This window comes from Chaetodon trifascialis, chromosome 23 (assembly GCF_039877785.1).
Source record: "Chaetodon trifascialis isolate fChaTrf1 chromosome 23, fChaTrf1.hap1, whole genome shotgun sequence".
In the NCBI taxonomy this organism is placed as follows: domain Eukaryota; kingdom Metazoa; phylum Chordata; class Actinopteri; order Chaetodontiformes; family Chaetodontidae; genus Chaetodon; species Chaetodon trifascialis.
The window spans coordinates 10,761,888-10,783,188 of NC_092078.1; the positions used below are offsets into that span (position 1 = coordinate 10,761,888).

Sequence of the window (21,301 nt, forward strand, 5' to 3'; positions counted from 1 at the left end):
TAAGCTTGTGCGACTGTGTTGGCATGGAGTCGATGTGGCATGCTGCGTGTGTGTGCTGCCACTGTAAAATCAATATTGGGAAAAGCAAATGGAAAAAGTCAAGCAAGTTTGTGGAGTTCCGACTGAAATGTTTACCAGGAGGTGGCTGATTTCAAGTCAATTTCATGGACTGCTGGTGTGGCAACATGAATTCAGGTGGGTCTATAGAGAAAGCAGCAGATTAAACGGCAACTTTGTGGACCCCCAAGTCCAAAACACGCACACATAGGCTGATGCAGAGCATTCTCCAACACAGAAAGAACAATTTATCTGTGCAAGTATTTCAATGACAATTCCACAGCCTGAGGTACAACATAACGAAAGATCAAAAAATATTTTGCTTCTAACTTGTGATAAAAGGATCAAATCAAACCGTGTCCTCCCCTTCCCATCACGCCTACCTCTCGCCTTGCTTCTTTGTTTCGGCTGAAGAGAGAAGATGACCATTAAAGCCCCCATGATGCCCTCCAGATTCTCTCGCTTAGTGATCTGGAAGTCCTGCTAGATTTCACACACACTTTCACTCCCACACTGGGCTGGCTTGAGAGTGAAAATTGAGGGGACAAAAAAAAAAAAAACACCAAAGAGATGCTGGAGAGCCTTACATGAAAAACGAAGTATTCGGTCCAAACTTCCCTTTATATTCACCCGGGCTCGGTGGGCAGTACGAAGAGCAATACGAGTGGGAGTAAAACATGCGTGCCTCTGTTGAGTTTTGAATTTTGACGCGCATGCTCCGCGGCCCCCTCCCTTCCCCTAATTTCCCGCTCTGAAGTGCGAGCTTGTTAGCTGATCTCTACTCTGCAAAAGCTTCTCTGTACCAGTTGAGCACCTCGATTAATTGAGCCAGCAACATGCTGGGGAGAGTGCGACGGCCGCTCCTCTCTCCTCACAAGGGGGTGGGAGAGATTGGAGCAAGGCAAAAGAGCCCATGCTGTAGATAACCATTCCTTACTAGCTGCCTTTTAACTACATCTCCCGCTGCGGATGGGAGGAAAGAGCCATGCTGTGTCCGCTCCAGAGTAAGAGCCGAGAACTCAGGCTGGCAGTGCCTGGTGTAAATATGATGTATGATGAGCAATCCCCGGTGAGCATCTTCTACACACTAATGCTGACGAGCCATTTTCTGAACAGATTCATGAGAGAAGGGGGAATCATTCCAGTGGTAGCATCAACATGATCTGAAATGGAAACAGGTCTTTAAATCTCCAGATGATAACTTAAATTATATTAGTATCATCTCTCTGATTTGGAATATAAATGCTGTCAGTCTTAATAATAATAAATAGGAAGAGGAATGACAGGTTGACCCCCTCCACCCTCTGGAAACATACGGCAACGCCGAATTTAAAATAGGGAGGAATTATTCAGTGTTTATTACCGCAGAGAAAATCCCCTGCTTCCATGTTAAGGTTATTTCCCATCACATCATACAACCTATGAAAAAAAAGTGATTGCCTCTTCAGAGTTGATGATCCGACTTCGGGGAAGATCCTCTGGATTATGGAGAAAGTCTAAAAATAAGAATCATGGCAAGATGCGCATAAAAAAAACCCCAGAAAAATGCAGCAGCGCTTGCCTGATGTGACGCATCCAAAGACGAAAACAGAATGAAAAATACTTTTGTGCCACCCACGCGCAATTCATTTCATGAACTGCGTGACGGCAGTCCAATTCAGCGGTGGAACAGCCAACCGCTGCCATCAAGTACCAATTAGCTCCCACTCCATTGACCTGCTTCCTGTCGGGCCCTGCTTTGTTGCTCTGAGGCCTCCCACAGATGTCAGACAGAAGGCAAGGTACACACGATGGGGCAGGCTCTGTAAACTGTGCACATATATAAACCATGTCAACAAACCCCCCCCACACACACAAAGGCTTGACTGAGGCCATTCTGACGGTCAAGGGCCTTCAAATCACCAACGTGCACCCCATCTCTTTGGTAATTGGTTTCTCCTGTAGGAGTCTGACCAGTGTTGGGTGCAATTACTTCAGCATGACCCCAGCATTGAAACACTAACAACCACTATGACATGAATCCCTTACTGAGGCAAAATAATACCAAGTGAACAACTAACGCCACCATGCCAACACACTCACAATGACAATGCTAACATTCTGATGTTGCTAATAAGCACTACAGCACAAAGTACAGCAGTTGGGAATGTCTCTAGTTTTACATGCATTTGGTTTGAACCCAAAGTGCTGAACAATTCTAAAATTTGATGTGACAACGGCGCTAAACAAAAATTCATGGGAACACCAGCGTCACTACAGTTCATCCTGTGGGAGACACAAACGTCTGAACCACTTTTCATGGCGATTTATCTGTGGCCAGAAAGACAACAGCTCACAGAAAGGTGCGTGTATCCACCTACTTCCCACGACAAATACGACTCTGGGGCACTGAGAATTAATGGTCTAAAAACAATACTTAAATGAACGGGACTGTCATCAGTATAATTTCAAACATGGTATAAAGAAGATCGACACATTGTGGTGTTAACTGTCCACCAAAATCAGTTGACGCTCTTGCAAAAATCATGAAACACCTGAAGGGAAACTCTGAAGTTGTGTAAAGCCTACTGTGGCTCAGGAGGGAGCTGAGCGAAATCTGATGAACTGCCTCAAGACACCTGAATCAGCGTCAGTTGGGGCTGAAGACTCCAACTTTGAAAACAAAAAACATCTCAGGGTGGTTGGAGTTAGAAAGAGGTGAGCTCACCAGTCCCCATAAGCCCACCCCTCATTTCCACTTAACATAGCAGCTCGAGGTTACAAGAGCCAATGCTGGCGTGAGACAAACAAATCTCATGGCGTTGATTGCAACGCAGGCGCCATGTTTTGATCCAGTCGTACACAGTTGAGACCAGAGCTATGCGAGAAGGTGACAAAAGCACAGCCACTTAGCATGACCCCTTAAGCTGCAGCCCCAGTTTGATGTGTCCAAATCAGCTCAGCATGGCTTTTCAAAGGGTAGCCTAATTATGTTGGAGCAGTAATGACTTTTCATGAAATTAAGACACTCCAGAGGATAGGACGGAATAATCAAATGGGGTAAATCATCTCCGCACATACGGAGGCTTATTCCACACCACTTGAGGAAAACAATCTAAAAACAATGTGATTAACTCCATGGGATTTGAGAAAGGCATTGCGATGGCAGCGCAAGCGTTTTATAATTGATACTGAAGTTGAATTTAAGTGCATCGAGAACACTTGTCACGCACAGATCGTCAAAAACAATTAGGCCGAGTCATTTCAAGTGCCAGTGTTCAACACATCACATAAACATCTGTTTGAAAAAGTCAATGCTTGTACATCTGAAGCACTGTAAGTGCTCTGCTGCCCACAGACCTCCTACATACTTGAGATGGCGGTCCATTATCCTGAGTGGTGGGCTTCTCCTTCAACCCCACATAACCTTTCTTCCTCCATTTTTTCTTATTAATCAATGTGATGCCATGCACAGCACTTCATTAAAAGGCTGTTATTCTGTAGGTGTTTGTGACTCAGGCACAGGCTGGCGAGCCATAAGCGGGTAGTTGCCCCCACTGTCTTTTGAACGAATGGTGTGCAAAGGCAAGTGCAGCAGAGCCATCGCCGCAGGACGCTTGTGCACAGCAGCTGATGATGAATCAGACAGTATCAGCTGTGCAGTGGCGGCTCGAGGTTTGTGCAGGACATTACTGATGCTGATCGCGCTGGAACAAATCTTTTGAAAGCTATTTTTGACAGCTATTCCTATTGCGTGTTGTTTCGCCTTTGTCCGCTTTCTGACAAGCAAAAAGGAACCAGAGTGCTGCGTGGAAAGAAGCACAAAGTGCAGGGAGCAAACTCACTCTAAGGTCAAAGTGCAACTTTGCTCAACAGTAAACTGCATCAACAGCATTATTACTGTTCTATCATCCAGATCTCACAAATGCCACATGCCAAATTTTAACATATAGCATTTGCCTCCAGTTTATGCACCGCAGCACTTTTTTATTTGCTGTATACTACTTGATTTCATTCTAATCTATTCTATTTATCATTTTATGCTGCGATTTGCCTTCTTCTACTCTAGATTTTAATATTTTACTGTGTGATTTTATTCCATCTTATTTCACATTGATATTTTTTAGCTGTTTAATGGTGGTCTCTGGGGCAACAGTGGGCTGTGTCCTATGAGGGGACGTTCTCATGGATGTAATCTTGTTCTGTGAAATGCCCGCTTCGGTGTTATCAAGACCTGTGGTGAATCAGTATCTGAAGAGAAGAAAACGATTCAGTGGTGTCTGAAAAGCACAGAAAGCAGAGACACCAGACGAAGAGTTCTTTTAGAGCTTCTTCCTCATAGCCTTCTTCACATTTTTATCCTTTTTCTCCTCTATTTTTGCCTCGATTTGAAAATTGTATTGTGGGGTTTTATGCATTGTCAAGGTGCTAGACAAGTAAAGTTTATTATTATGACAGACCCAACCATTCACTATACATTCAGCTCTATTCAGCATGTTGTAATTAAGCTGAAATGAGAATACACATGCACCTTGTATATTATCTGTTATATTTGGCCAAATCCTGAAATCATTTTATTGGTATACTGTATATATTTTTCATGCTTATTTGCAGGCTCGGTATGTTAATATAAACCCATGAATATGTATTTGTTTCTGCAGTGGCCCAGTTTCTCCACAAGGACCATTAGCTTCATGTCTCTGGCAACAGTATTTATACTGTTTGTCCACTAAGTGGCAGCAAAACAATGTCAAGTCCATATATCTGTGAGTGCTTTTGCCTTTTCAAAGAATCTCAACATGGTCACGTTTCTATACAACTTTTATGTATATATGACAAGCAGTTCATTAAAAAAACATAATTTCACAGCTACATCTAATCCATAGAGAATCTATGTAAATTTACCCACATGATGATTTAAATAGATACTTAAATAATTCATGATTAAAAAAACGAATGGCGCTTCAGACACGGGAGCTTTAAGCTTATTTCCCTGCACGACATCAGACACACGTTACTGTCTGTTTCAATGATTCATCAGCCTTTAAGAGTGACACGTGCAAGCAAGAGAGCCGACACCTGATCAATAAAGCTAATGTGGGAGCTTGTTCTTTTAAAGACTGGGGGAGCTCCTGTCCATTGATTAATTAAGTGCCGGGAACTGCCACAAATGCTCTGATTAATTTGTGTCACATTATCGGACTACAGCAAGCAGACAGTGATGACCAGCTGCTCCTGTGACGCCTTTCATGTTGTCCACTCTTAATTAGAACAAGAGAAAGGAGAAAATATGGACTTACAAACCAGACAATAGTTGATTACAAAATGCCACCTGCATGGCCAGATGTTATAGTGTTTTTCCTAGAATTTAGAAGGGCTAAAAGGAATTTAGGGTAATATATTACAATAGAAGCACCCTACTGTCAAAACAAATTTCCAATTTGCTTCATACATCAACAAGCAGATTTCTGACCAGATTTAAAGTGAATAATGTTGTGCAATCTGCCAACAAATCCTGTTCAACCTGGACGACAATGATTTACAAGTGCGTAGCTTCTAGCTCTGAGTATTAAAGTGTACATAGCCCCTCTTTTCACATACCACCAGTCCACTGCAGTACAGTTGTGATGGATGATTATGTGCAGCAGTGACACTGTGGTTCCTGTGTGCAGCAGGTGAATGAGTGCATGTACACTACACATTGCTTCAGGAGCAAACCTACTGCAGTACAATGGTAAGACAACACACACCAGGAAAAAAGGCGGAGTGACAATACAGCAAGATACTTATACGAGATTATTATTTTTCCTCACACATCAGCACTGCACACATCTCAGCTCTTCAAACCTTCCACTCAGTACAGTTTGTTGCACTCATTGAATCATTTTATTTTATCATTTACTGTGCAACCCTCACAACAGGATGCAAAACAGGATTTACGAGCAAACATATCATCCATATGAGGGTGTACTCGGATACAATCGCTAACCAAATGCCACAAATTCAAATTAATTCTTTCTTTCAGATCTGAAATTATTTTGACACCTTGCATGCAGAGGAGAAAAAGTTAAATATTTCCAATTTAAGGTATTTTTACTTCCATTTTAATGGCAGCAATTAATGGAAAAATGTTGAAGTTGAGTATGTCATGCTTTGGACAGCAGAGGGCGCCATTCACCTTTTCAAAGCAAAGCAGCCAGAGAGCAGTCCTCTACATCTGCAAACACATATCAACTTTGAGCTGTTTCCTTTACAACAACCTCGTGTTATCTGGCTAAAAGCATGCAACACACGATTCTACTTTTCCTATCAAAAAAGTATTTAGATCAAAACCACTCTTCCTTTGAAAAAGTGGACATCATGAGCAACATAGATTTGACAGCAAAGATTGATGGCCCTGGAGTAAAGGAACAATGTAAATAACAAAGAGCAGATGTGCTTTTTCTTCCATGATGTAATACAAGGCCTGCCAAAAGCACTCTGCAAGGCGTCAGAGCTCTTTCCAAAACAAACTACAAATCTTTCATTCTGTCCGATTCAAATTTGAATTTTTCTGACAGCTTTGGGGTGCAACACAAATGCAACAAAGCAAACAAACTGTGTTTTCCGGCAACATTTTCTCAAACGTCCCTCGGAACTGCAAGCAAAGCAGTCCTGTTTAAAGAGGAAATTACATGTAAAGAGCACAGAAGAATGGTTCGCATTAGGCATTTCCAGTGGCAATTCATCAAAATAAGACAAAAAGTGAAAACTGTTAATGAATAGTGCTTTTTCCTGCAGCGGGGGGAAGATGCTGAAAGAAGCATTCCAGGAAATGGATTCTCTGCTGCAGTATATTGGATTTACATTATGTCATAAGCACTTTTTTTGAATGCTAATAATGGATGTACGGAAAAGCGGTCATTGATTCTAGTACAACCTGGAAAATACTGACATAAAAGCAGTTTTTTTTGGACTTGCCTGTACAAAACAAGAGTATTTAAGCCTCAGTTGGCAAAGGAAGGCTCAACAACCACATGCTCATTTTGGAAAGAATCTGCAACCTGCTGTTTCTAATTAGGGATCAATTAAGGATGGTTTTTAGAGGACATAAGACACGCAGTTGGCACCGAGGGTGTCATGAGGCACCGAGGGAAGTCATGCTGCAGCAGTAGGGGATGATGAGTGGCAGAGTCTGCAAATGCAAGCTTCTGTGTACAGTTAATGTCGTGTGTGAGGGATGGCTGGGCCGCGCACCAACAACAATTGCAGCAATAATGACGCAGCAATAAAAACGTCTGTCAGTATATTCACACTCAGCACTTTATTTTTCCTGCGCAGTCACAAAAGCGTCTGCTGTCACCATTATGTGCTGCACACCTCCGTCTGCAAAGCTGCTGTCATCCGGAGATCGGTTCAAACACAATATGCTTCTGCGGCGATGACGGGCTACACTACCTGCCCAGATGGTCAGAATCAGCGGGCATCGGCCCACGTGGTGCGCACCGCATCCAACTGCCATCAATCACAGACAAATACCGTCCAGTGAAAAGGTTATTTCCCTTCAAATGGTGGCACAAAAACAAAAGCCTGTATTTTCACAATTGGGCCAAGCAGGGCAGCTCAGCCACTTTTATGTTTACTGAACCCCAGTGAATCCACGATTTGTTTGGCACCATATCTTGGCTAATAAAATATCTCTTGTCCACAGTGTTCAATGAGGTAGCACAGTTGTTTGGGGACATCCAGAATAAATAATGAGGATGCTTTGGCAAGCTCGATTTTGCAGGCCTTTGTTGAGCATCATTAGTTCATAAGACACGTTGCTTTCTTGTGATGTATACAATTAAACACTCTCTTTTGTCTGTATTAATATATATGTGCTTGCATGCATTTGCCTTTTTCTTCTTTTTTTCTTCCTGTTTTTTTTTTTTTGAACAATTGCTGACTGTAAAAGGAAAAAGGTGCATGACTCAGCACTATGTTTACTGTTGCATCCACGTAGAGAACTCTCCTCCAGCCATAATAAAAGCTGAGGAGCCGGCCAGAGTCATAATTTAAATCAAGTTGCTCTGACGCACCATGAGGCACATCCAGAAAATTCAGTATGACGGAGGCACAGTTGAAAACGAATAACTTCTCTTTGCTGCAGTCTGACTGCGGATACGAAACAACACAAAGATTTTGAACTATCTCACATCCTGCACCAGTGGTTCTTATGGGGCTGTCCAGCATGGACGCCAGCCAGGCAGTCACAGGCTTGTGCGAGTCTCAATGGCACCCGCTTGAGTCGATCTGTCATTAGCACAGCCCCACCTGCTGCCATCCTGCACCCTGTAGGCCCAGCCTGTGTCACATTCTTTTATTACACCCTGACACGTAGCTGCTGAATGTGTGACACTGAGCCCACTGTTACAGATCGGTGCTCAGCCAGCCGTACAGGATGTCAAAAAGCGTCCAGCCTGACAGCTAAAAATGACAATAGAGCTGCAAGACTGGTGTTTTTCTACTCAATCAGGTGTGAAATCTATCAGGCCGTGCCAAAACATATCAAAATTCGAACCGAGCAGCAGCAAATAACAAATCTGCACAGATGGTGGCAAGGACATCACAATTCTGGTTGTCTTCTCCTGAACCAAAACCCTTCTCAACTGCTAACACACGGGATATTGCATTAGGGCAGTGTAATGAGCAGCTTTCACTCTGAATCATAACTCCTCAGACCCAATTCATCTCCAAATAAGAAAACTATGAACTTCATGCTGAGATGTGAAGATGAACCCAATAAAACCTTCCGCGGTACAGTACGCGGTGTTATGATTGCCGCTGTTATCTGGGGGCACGAATGCCGCTAAATAAGCAATCCAGATGATAGATGAAAACATAATTTAATGCTCCTTTGAATGTGACTGCTCCTAAACCCCAGCAGCAATAAAATTACTCCTCATTCCACTTCATTTTAGCAATATTGTGTACTGTACATTATGATTCAACACACCATCCGAGCCAATTCTGCTCCGCTTCAGATGGCACGGGAGCAGTTTAGTCCTCCGCCTGAGAAATTTCTACTGAGCTCTTAAACATATTATTAAATATGCACAGTTTAATCAGCATGCTCGGTTTCAGTCACATATCTTGTTCAGCTGATAGAGTGGGGATTTAACCAGAATGTAAGGTCATGAAGGAGAATGAGCACAGCAGTGGTCCCTGCACATAAAGAATTTGTAATGAGGCTTTAATGGTTATTATGGTCCGCTGGACAAAAAAGAAGGCAAGCAAAAACACCAATACGATCTGTTTTGGTCTGACTGAAAGCACGGACTGGTATCTTGGCATTATAGAAGTATGCAACAGGCATTTTTACCTGAGAAAAAATGCCATGGAGGTACGTATAATACACAACAGGCAATAGGTTTGAGGACTTAAAATGCAGAAACTGAGGCAGAAGAACAGGCTTACAGTGCAGGACAAGAAGGCAGTCCAAACAAGTCAAGACAAGGGGGCAGAGAGGCAGGTCATAACGTGGTGGGCATGACAAGTAAACAACACAAAAAGCAAAATACTCCTGTTCACATCTGCAGCGATGTGAATTGTGTGTGTGTCTGACTGTAGTGCACGAGTTTGCGCGTACTTGTTGCCCGTCTCTGCTCCCCTCCTCTGCCATCCTGCAGCCTGCAGGGCCATGGAGAACTCATTTAACAGGAGAGCAGAGGAGTGTGTATATACGGCACATGAGAGCGGAGAGGGAAGGGAGGCTGAGGGCTTCGCTTGCCCTCAAAAACAGGCGGGCGGGGAGACGAGCGGCAGGCGAAGACGTGGGAAGCAGACAGAGAGGAAGAGCGGCTGAGGCAGACACTGAGGGTGGGCTTCGGAGGCTCTGCCTGCTCTTTCTGTGTATACAGTGTGATGAGGAACACAATCAACAGGTCCGTCGTTGTCATTGTGACGTGACATCCGTTCGGGGCAACGTGATTGGTTGATGCCTTTGAACACTGATCTTGTTCTGAAAAAGGAGCTCCCCTCACTCACCAGTCTTTTGTGAGGGTAATATTAAATTACTAGACTTCCCCATTCTTCCTATACAACTGCTACTGTGGCTACAAGTTACAGTGCGATAATGCTAGAATAAGCTAAAATGCTAAGCTATTGAAACAGTGGCACAAGCAGAAAACAGGCATAAAATATGCAAACTGATTCACTAATGTGTGCCATACAGGATTATTTACTATCAGTCAGCATATTCCACTTTTAGTCTGTGTTGTGACATTGTGAGCTGTGAGCGTATGTTCCCATGTGTGTTCTGGTGTTTTTACTGTACAAGACAAGTTCAAATACCAGCTGAGAAATTCAACCTTGGATGCACAAACCTTCAGCGTGCCGGGGTCACAATCAGTGCCATGAATGACATATTCATCAACTGCCTGAGGCCACCATCTCATCTAAAAACCATCAGGCTGGTTCTGATGTATCGCTGACAGTGACAAGCGATACACTCACCGTGTCAATGATGCTAACGCCGCAGCGACACTCAGGCCCCGCCCGACAAGCTCTCTATTAATAAACCAGGGAGTGGAGGGGAAACCCTTTTCCCTGGGTAAATGGCGAGGCATGTTGCGAGCCATCTTCTCACACAGACTCGCAGCCCGTAACCAAACGCTTTCCGTGCCTGCGGCTCGGGTATCACTGAAGTATCGCCGTGTCTCTCGTGTTTGCCACATCAAGGCCTGATTACGTGCCAGTTCTGGGAAGTTGCAGCATGCATTTCGTCATGTTATGCCAGAATTCAGTTCACTTTGAGCAGCAGAGAAAAGGTGATGACAGTGTTTGGCGTGTTTCACTTTGTTATTATCAGTCTTATCTAACTAACTGCGGCAAGGAAAGCAAAATGATTAAAATGTGAATAGCGGCAGTATAAAATGAGATTAGAGGAGTATTCTTTGAAAAAATATGTGTTTACTATCTAATTTAAAAGCTGAACTCAAGCCAACAGCTTTTGGTCATTAATCCTTTTAGATTGGGAGAGGATAGAAGATTCTCTCTTTGTTTTCTGCCTCTCCAAATCAAGTCTGCTTATATTAAGATACTTTAATCCTGACGGTGGATCGTTCGTGGTTCCCGGCATCTTTGATCTAAAACTTCCGATCAATATATACAATCTACATGGTGTCTTAAGTATCAAACAACCTCACAGAAAATGTACAACTCACACAGGCGCGCACTTTCAGGATTGTATTATGCAGAAAGACTGCACCACTCTTAGCCTCTGATGCCTTTATGTTCCATTGTCATGGCACTAATGTGCCTCCTCTGAACGACTGAAACAAAGCCTGAACACTGCTGGCCACAGATTGTCTGCCAAGTGGATGCTACAGGCGAATCCAGTTGCACACACTTCACACCAACAGCGGGGAACAAGCGCTATGATTAATGCTGCTGGTGTCTCTCAACACACTGAGATAAAGGAAAGACAATTGCTTCTCTACCAAATGCACTGTAGATATCAGCAGTGGTGGGAGTGGATGTGGAGAGGGCAATAAACAGCAAAATGGCAGTTTCCTCTATGGCTTAGCCTGGATCAGTTGTTTCCTTTTCAGCTGGTGACCCTTACAGAGCAAACCGATGTCTACTTATGCTCCCTTGTCACAGGGACATATTTAAAGGAAGACCCCAAATGCGGCCATACAAGAATTCTGAAAATTGCCTAAATGCCAAAACGGAAAGGGATTCGACACCCAGCTGTAGTAATGCTCCCTTCATTTGAATATTAGACATAAGACTTACACACAACAATACAGCAAAAGCCAGAAAAACAAGCATAATTCTGTGCAACAGAAAAATGCTTTTTCACCTCAGAACCTCAGATTTCAAATGAAATCTTGCAGCCCCTTGAGGATCCCGATCTCCAGGTAAAGAAACCACCAGCTTGGATGAAACGAGGTTACACACACTCAAGCTGTGTAGCCAAACACTGTTCGAACCCACAAAACTGATTTCAAATTCCGGTGGAAATCCCAAATACGTTAGGCTGAAAATCTGCATAAAATAATACACAGGGCATCTTGAATATTTCCTTTTGATAGAACAGCACAGCCATAAAAAAACATGAGGCGCCTCGAATATTTTACTCAGCATCAACAGCATGTGCTGCCGCTTCAATCAAGAGTTGGGACAAGTTGATAAAGAAAAGGCCACTGTCAGATGGAAAATGAGAGGAGGAAACTGAATGTGAACGGGAAAACTAAGATTCAGTGTACACATTTTAATCAATTAGGCAACTACAAAAGAGTGAAAATCCAATTACTTTTCATTACGCTTGATTTAGTTACAATGCCACAGACATCCTGGCGGTGTGTAAGGTGATACAGTAGGTAAACCATCTACGTGAGCATGTCATAGAATGCAAGCCATGCATAACTGAGGGTACAAATCTATGAATTAATCACACAGCAATTCTCCGCTGTGCGTTTGCTACTGTTACTGAATCTTGTCTCATCTGTCACAGACTTCAACATTTTTTCTCAAGCTCAATGTCAAGATAGCTCTAGAACCATTAAATCTACCTCCACATGATACTACAGTCACCGACCTTTCACCCTGCAGGAGCTATTTCCAGAACTATGGTGTACCTAACAGAACTCGGTAGAGTTCCTGCTCATAAAAATTACATGGCGTCAACTTGACAGGCAGAAATGTTTGTCTGAATTATGCATGGCATGGTAAATACTGAGCCCTGACAGTATACTCCCTCCTGAGATGTTTCAGGTCAATGTAAGGCGGACATAAAACACTGAGCGCTCCCCTGAGGGAGGGCAGTTAATGGTACAGAAATCATTTGACGGAAGAAGTCAGGTGGACAACAGCACAGCGTTATTGATGCTGGCAGCTGTGTTTGTTGGTGGCATGTTAAGAGTCAGGCTTTTCTTTAAGTGATGCCTTCATGGCTCATTAATAATTCATATGTGGATATGGGGGAGCATGTAGTGAGAGCCAATATAAAAATGACATGAGTTACCAATTTGTCAATTTGTGCGAGTCAACCAAGGATGGGTGACTGAGCGGGCCTTCCGGGCACAGGCTCGGGGGCCCGAGGAGTCAGGGGGCCCTTAGACCAGAACCTAATTGAAGTGGCTGTTGACACTTCAAAGATGCAAAACAAGAACAAAGAGGTGGAAAAATGACAAAAAAGGGCACAAAATGACTGTAAAAAGATCCAAAGAGACAGAAAACAAGTACAAAGTGACACAAAATGACTCCAAATGACACAGCTGTTCAGCATTTCTTTCAGTCTGGGGGACTTGCTCCTATGTCGGATGGGGCTGCGGGCCTTTTACATGTCTGTGCCCAGGAGCTTGTTGTCAAATCATCCATTCATGGAGGCAACTAATTTCTTCATGGCATGCCAGTTTCTCCCCCTGCCGAGCCCGCCCCCCATTTCGCTGACACTTGTCAGGCTGGTGCAGCTTCTGAATCATGTGGTCTGCCGATGCCATCAAATGAATGTAACAAACATACAGTACACACTCAGACACGGACACACTGTACTCCTCTACTTCCACCCACCAACTGTATATGACAAATACAGCAGGTGAATACAGTCCAGCATTTCTACACTCACCTGAGGGAGGAATTCATTTTCCAAGCAGGGACCAGAGCATTGTTGGCCGTGACAGCGCTCGCTCGGTGGGAGGCTGTTCGTGGTTTCAGCTTTAAATCAGAACACAATGCTGGAAAGCAGCACATTTCTCTGCAATTACACAATTAATTTTGATTACGCTGTTCACTGGAGTCAATTACAGTAACCCGCTCCGCAGGTTTCCAGGCCTCAGTGCAGTTTTAATGTGAGGCCACCTCAAATTGCAGCGGCTGCCGTTTAGCATGCATTCGTCACGGCGGTGCAAAGGAGCAGGAATATTTGCTTTGGCCACATTTCCCACACAAATGCTGAATACACACCAATCCAAGGTGAGCTTTCCACACAGAGCTTGGGGTAAGAGACAAATGGTTGAATGAGGGTCTCTTAATGTAGTTAGGGACCGCTGCCCTGTTTCATCCATCACTGATATAAGATGAGCCACGGCCTGCGCTCATAACCCATGATTATTATTATTCTCTGCTCTCTAGGAATGACAAGACGGAGCGGGAACAACCAGGGTTCAGGCAGAGGAAGATTTTCTGTGGAGAAAATTAATAAATAATAGTTTCTCAGCACGAATCCGAATGCTTTTATTTTTTGCGCTGTCAATACACTGCACCAAAGGCAGCTGGGTAGTGTGGTGAGGAAAGCTGAAAATATACAACAAATGACTAATTTGCTCAACACTCAACACTCAAATACACCGCAGCCTTTCTTCATTTCCAGGCTGAATTGAGGGAATTTGTGTATTTACAAAACATGAGCGCACAACCAAGACGGAGTATCTCCTCATATTTCATACTTCAAACTGCCATCTATAAGCCCCCCCCCATCTGGTGTGGGGTGTCACAGTGAGTGTCGAGACGTTTGCTTGCGGCGCGCTTTGACAGCAGCTCAACGGCAATTTGAATTTTCTCAAGTTTGGTACTGTACTTCTAGTATATTGCAGCCTTAAGCAGGCAGCCCTTCAACTGGAGGAATCCCTGTTATGGCAGGTGTCTGCATGCGGAAAAATCCTTGAGGGAAGCGCTCAATCCCCACCAGCCGCAGTGACGTTGTGTTAAAGCCGTCCTGACATCCGTGAAGCGTCACAGTGGCTCCTGTTATTAACTGTGATCAACATTTCATCATTTCTCATGCTGAAACAGTGCACAGAGGGTTAAAGCCCGCATCAAACAACGCAGGCTCGGCAAGCATCATAAAATCACATTTCATGGTCAAGCTGTGGCGTCACTGCACTGCTCTGTATCTGGGCTCGTTGTCAATAAACAATCGATGAATGTAATCTGGCATCTTCATAGCTCAGCAACAGAAACGGACCAAATTCACTTGAGAACATACAAGAATTCAATAGATGCTGTCCATGTCGGATTTCTGCGGGGCATACATTTTAGCATCATGACAAGGATATTAATCTTATGGAGCAACGTGCAACTTTTAGCACATTTGAGCGTGAAGAATATTGTTGAAGTGCACAGATATTTCCATCTGAGTGCAGACAGCAGAATGCAGGGAATATCTCTGCGTGTCTTTGTTTGCAGCTGAGGAACTGCACATAAAACTCAATTACATTTGGAAGATGTTCTATTAAATTTTGTCATGGCATTCAATCAACTAATAAAAATGAACTGACAGTGACATCATCTTTTAAAACACTGAAATATTCTCCCTGTCTCCCTGCTGATTTACACGTTTTTAATGAACAAATCTTGCAAATTTGTTCCCATTTAGAATGATTTACACCTGATTTTGACACAAAAGGTTCAGATTTAACTTTATACGACTGAGTTTCAACAGCCTATTTCTCAAAAAGCCTGGATTTACACCAAACTCCCACCTCTGAAAGGATCCTTGATAGCAAGATCTCCTCTATCGCCTGCGGGATTGTAAAGCTTTAAGCTCAGTCAGGAACGCGCTCCATTTCATTCTTGCCCTCAGACGTGGCTTACACATCAATTATTCACATTCTTCCATTTGCCAGAAGTGGGGAATTGAATTTTAACACAATAAAATCCTGATGCAACACAAATCATCAGTGATTCATAGTTCAAGATATACATTGAGTAAAGAGTAGGTGCAAAAAGTTTGTTTGCACAAAACAGCAGACAGACAAAAGACGGGAAAAATATGAAATAATAATGAGAACGCAACTGTCTTGATAGTGAACATGAAGCCCTTGTGTTTTGTATTCATAGCTGATGTGTTGGGCTCAGTGTGAGATGAGTGGAGTCGTGCTGAGGTCATGAATAAGACATCAGCAGAGGCACTTTCAATAATCTCATACATAAACTGAACTTAATAAATACAATATGGGTTCAACTTAACTGCAGCGAGGAAGCTAAACAGGCTAACTTTGTTGATGTAACCAGACTGAAACCAGACCCTTCCTCGTTAATATTCAAGGAAATTGGTATTTTTCTCAAAACGCTCTTTAACTCTGCGTATAAAAGCCCAACATTTTCTGTGCTGATGACAGCGCGCGGACACATTGTGACAGCCCACACATGCACAAGTCCTCTTGAAATGTACAGTACGAGTAGTTTTGCACTGTTCTGTCAAAGCAGATGCACCACCACCAGCAGCCTTGTCAAAGTGACATGAACCCACTCACAATCTCAGTGAAAGGCACTCTAAAGCCTCTGCAGTGACCACCTGCTATGGAAAAAAATACCCTGGCAGTTCGGGGTTAACAGAGGAAACAAGCGCCTGCATGTGGGGATATTGCAAAATGGCATCATAAAAATCCGATGGAGCCAACAAACATGCATGTGCTATTGGCTTACACAAAGAAATCAATATAAATCAACTCCCAGTGCCCTTCCCATCACTTATTTTGATAGCCCATTATTTCACTATGGTTGACTGATCAGACTTACAAAGTCGGGGCAATCAGGATTAGCATAGGTTATACCCACGCAAGGGTTATAAAACAGTGGTAGGCAATCAGGGCAGCAGCGCGTGAGGTGACTATATAGTGAGGCTGCAGGAAAACGTTCTTCTTCTCCTGTCTGGGTCAGTCATTAAGGGACTAAAGCTACATTTATGGCGTGCTTAATGTGTCAAACAACCCGAATTCAGCTAATCCACTTATGGTAATGTAAGTGATTGGCGTCTCTTTGATTTTTTTTTATTCTGGTCATCAGGGACTGAAAAAGGAAGTGCTACACTACACAGAGGGGAAATAACACCTTACCTGCAGTTTGATGCACTGAGGCCGAGGACATTTCAAGCTGACTGCCTTTTCGTATCAAATATTTCCGTTTGAACCTTTCTCTTTCTCATTACTCCAGGGATTTACCCACCCAACTAGAGAGTCTATTTTAGCATGTCCCAGCTTGCAATGGTCAGATTTGCTGAGCACATTGATCGTTTTGTTAAAGGACAAGTAATTGTGGGCGAGTGGTGTGCCCTGATTGCCTCTGGGCTTCTTCAAGACCAATTTGTCTGGTTGTCAATTGAGGGCCGGGGCTCAGAACTCAGCGTGGGGCAGGGATGGAGCCTGACGGGAAATGTGATCTCCCTGTGACGCGTCGAGTGCTCCCTGCTCCTGTGTTCGTGTGAGTTGACTTGCTGATGAGTGGGTGTATTTTTCTGTGCGTGCTGCTGGGCACTGCAACACTGACGCTCAATAATGAGGCTCCTTTAGTGGAGTTTGTAGCGTAGCTGGATGTTGTTGCTTTGGAGCCTAATATTTCAGAAGGGACTTGCTCAGTGTAGTCACAGGGATACGAATGCTTTTCTTCTTCTGGAATAATTAGGTAAATTCATTTGGCTGCTGTGGGAATCAAAGTTTGAAATGTTTTTTAAAGTGAAGTTGAACACACTAATAGGTGATTTTGCAGTTTGAGCACCAAGAAAACAACAACCAACAGACCCTCTTTTCAATACCCATCCATTCCCCATGATCCAGAGAGAATTAGCACCTTAACTTGACCAAGCAAATCTCTTAATCAGCATAACCTCCTGAAAGCGACATTCAATATGTCAATAAGATCTTTTCATGTAACACGCGGGACACCAGGAACGATCTATAACAAGCCCATCTGTTTCAAGCTAAATGTAATTTCACACATTCCCATCGGCGTCTTCCTCCAATGGAAACGGCGTATTGTAAATGCATTCTTCAGTGTCGCGGCACCTATACCAACATATTCTCAGAAAACCTCATCACATTGCACACATGGCACCTTCAGCAGAGCAATCATCACCTCTCATGTGTCTTTCCTTATTAGAGCATTTTCCCGATGGTTGCTTGGGGCTCTGATTGAGCAAGCCGTTACAGAACAAGGGCCATCTTTCACATGTAACAGGGTCCTCCATTAAACATGAACCTGGAGGTACGGTCATTTAGCCTGGCGCCATCACTTACACAAGCCAGCAACAGATACTAGAAGAGATGAGACACAATGGTAAAGCTTTAGAGGGAAACAGAACAAAGAACAGATGAAAAGCTGTTCACATTCAACCTCTGGCGTCCTGCAGGTAAAAGGGTGGATCTGAAGGGAAGCTAATTACCCTTAACCATGGCTTTCTCAGCGTGAGATGTTAGGACACACTCCTCTGCGCGGTACCATTTGCCACAGCTCAAAACACATATTGGGCCACGCTATGTTCCAGATAAGCAGCTCAAAACCTGCACTTTCAGCAAAATCACAGCACGGTAATATGTTGAGATGGAAAATGTAGAAATATTTTGGTACTAACTTTTGTATTTCCATAAAAATATTTATCCGAGCAGTTGTTGATGAGTAATGTGTTGTGTAGTAATGTTTGATATATTGCATACTGTAGCTGTGTTACGTGGCTTTAAAGCTGCACTACTGAATATTTTTATACAAAAAGTGGAAAAAAATTATTACGTGGAACCTGAAATACATCAGTCATGAAGTCGAACCCACAGATAATTATGACCAAACTCTGCAATTCGGCTCTATTGAGTGCTTTAGCATCTTTTGGCTTAGCGTTTTGGTTTTTCAGCCTGCGCCTATGCTGTTTTGGTTCATGGTCACCGCTCTCATCAACCCCACTTCAAACCACAGCAGACAGCTGTTTTCAGTGGGAAAGCTCTGATATACAATGTAATGTATCTGCCCAGCACCTACAGACAGATCAAGTTCGCAATTATCATGATGGAGCATTTAGCAGCGACAGGGGTCGGTTAACGAAGACCAAAGCAGAGCTAAAAGGAGAGTTACATCCACCAGGTGGTCATAAACAGGACAATGACTGCTAATGCTGATCCATGTGTGAATAGGCAACTGTTGTGAGCACATTTCACCGCATCAGCTTCATAAGTTGATAATATGTCAGTGTTGTGTTTCGAGCTCATTGCATGGCAGTTTGACAGGATTTCTGAAATAACATATTCTTTGATGGAACTGGCATGTAAGCCAAAATCATGATACTGCAATAAAGGGAGTTCACAGATATCTGGTCTCTTATCCCAGAAGATTACATTTGAGCTTTGCTGAGCTCCAAATCTGTGTAGATAGGGAGTACATGCTGCAGTATATAATCAGGTAATAACAGATTTAAGAACAAGCAGTCACGAGCGACTAATCCTTTTCATAAAACCTTATCAAAACCCACGAGTGTCTGATTACACAGACAATACCAGCGTGAAACATGGCAGAGAAATCTAGCCTCCGACTGTACCATAGTGAAACCCCACACCACTCCCCCTGCATGACAGGCAGGATCAGCCTCCCTGAGAGAGCCTTGCCTTTGATGGCACTTTCCATCAGCATACTGTGGAGTACACTGCTTCAGCTGCAGCCCTTGAGAGAACACTGGCACCCAATATTTGCCCTTTACTTATGAAGTCATAGCTCATCAGACAGCCTAAGTGAAGTGACAAGACTCTAAATCAAAAAGCTAATGAAAAGTTTAAGCAGACCTAAAAAAAAAAAAAAATCATAAAGGCCAATCTGAGGTGGGACACATTAAAAGTGGGCAAGTATGCTGATTTGATTGAACTGAGATTCTACCTTCCACAATTAAGAATTTTACAGTAAGGCCTGGGTATAATACAGCATCCCAATCCTGATATCATTACAGCGAGGCTCATACTTATGCAGCAGACACATGCAGAAATGCATGCAATACTCTACAATTGAATTTACACATTTGTCATAAAGTTGGCTCCGCTAGACTATTCTATATACAAAAAAAAGAGTTATTAATGTATTGCAGAGTAAGTGAAATGTAATCTCAAAGATGGATGGGTGCGTGCTGTGATATGATAGCAATGAGGAATGCACTTTAAAAAAGCCCCTATTTGCTACTTGGTTGATAACCTACTGCTCAAGCCTAATTTCTTTTAAATTGCTCTTTAATGGCGGCATACAAACAACACAGTGGACCACATGTTGGCCTCTCTCCGAGATCTAACCAAGGGTGCGACGTATTTCACGTGAGGCATGCTATGGGTACATGCATGCTCGCGGTGATGAGAATCCATTAAAATGATGCAATTAATCATGAAGGGTCGATGTATGACATCCGCTTTCTATCGTACCACAGGGCAACATCAAGCTCATTCATCTTGTGCATCATTTCTGTAAGCCTAATGCATATATCCAGCCATTAAATGTCAAAAAGCAGCTTAATTGGAGTTTGTGAGACAACTGTTCCCTCCGTCCAGGACTTAATGTTACTCTCTGTAAATGAAATCAGTCAACCGCTCCCGCTCTTTGTTACAAAACAGGGTGGAAAAGCTCAATTGGTTGCATTTTTTAATCTGGTTAGTGTTGAAACACACTTTGCAACTGAGTATATATTCGAGTCGGGAGATGTGTATTTACTTACAGTATAGTGGTGAAAGTATATATAATCATACACCGACTCACACATGAAATATAGAACTGTATTTTCTAGTCTCTCAGCTGTGATTCTGAGTTGTGAGTAGTCACAGTCGTATAACATGATTATAAAGCCAAACTCTTGAACTGACCCCGCAGGCCTGTTTAAGCCAAAGCTCTGAATTTTGCTGAAACTTATCTTCTGCCTCAGTAGATAAAGTTTAATCTCAAGATGGGGACTATTTCCATTCGAATGATGCACTGCAAAGGGTGCATCACAGCATCGACCGCACAGATCTGGGACTGTCGTGTGACCTTGCTCATTTATTTATTTCTATGTTATATTCAAGAACGTATCTTTTCATTTATTCTATTGTTATTGTGGTTGTTTTAAGGTGTAATTGTCATTAAATATGTTTGTTTTATTATGTAATGCTGGAAATTGTCAAGGGGAACAGTTTAAGGAGCTAAAATTAATTAAAAGCACTGTTTTTCGTTACTGTCTTTCTTGTCTGTCAAAGCTGGCATGGACGAATGGTTGGTTCCACCTCAGAGAATAGTTTTTCTGTCTCACTCCCTGGCATCGACCAATACATTTCACAAAGGACAGGAATGGAGATACAGGAAGCAAATATTGCTTTGTCTGCATCTCTATTTACTCCTTCGGCTTTTCCATCTCCACTCCACTGACTCCACTCTATTTACTCGAGCAAAGCTCAGATTACACTTTTTCTTTGCCCACAAACAGGAAGCTGTTTTTATTGTCTGTTGGAGATTAGAAGTGCACACTGCAAGAAAGGAATCCCCGGGTTGAACGAGAACAACACGTCTGCTACGGCACCGCTTTCAGTGT

The 21,301-nt window shown here is 43.0% G+C and overlaps 1 protein-coding gene across 6 annotated transcripts in view; it reads right to left on the reverse strand.

Moving 5' to 3' along the window:
• Positions 1 to 21,301, reverse strand: part of kcnip4a (potassium voltage-gated channel interacting protein 4a) — a 121,727-nt gene that overhangs the window by 50,004 nt on the left and 50,422 nt on the right. The window contains exon 1 of one of the 6 annotated variants that reach the window (XM_070993117.1): positions 441 to 882. The exons of the other annotated variants lie outside the window; for them this stretch is intronic. Within the exon in view, the coding sequence (XP_070849218.1) occupies positions 441 to 498 (58 nt within the window). The 5' untranslated portion in view covers positions 499 to 882. Of the gene's footprint in view, positions 1 to 440; positions 883 to 21,301 lie in introns of those variants that run through there. 6 annotated transcript variants of the gene reach the window in all.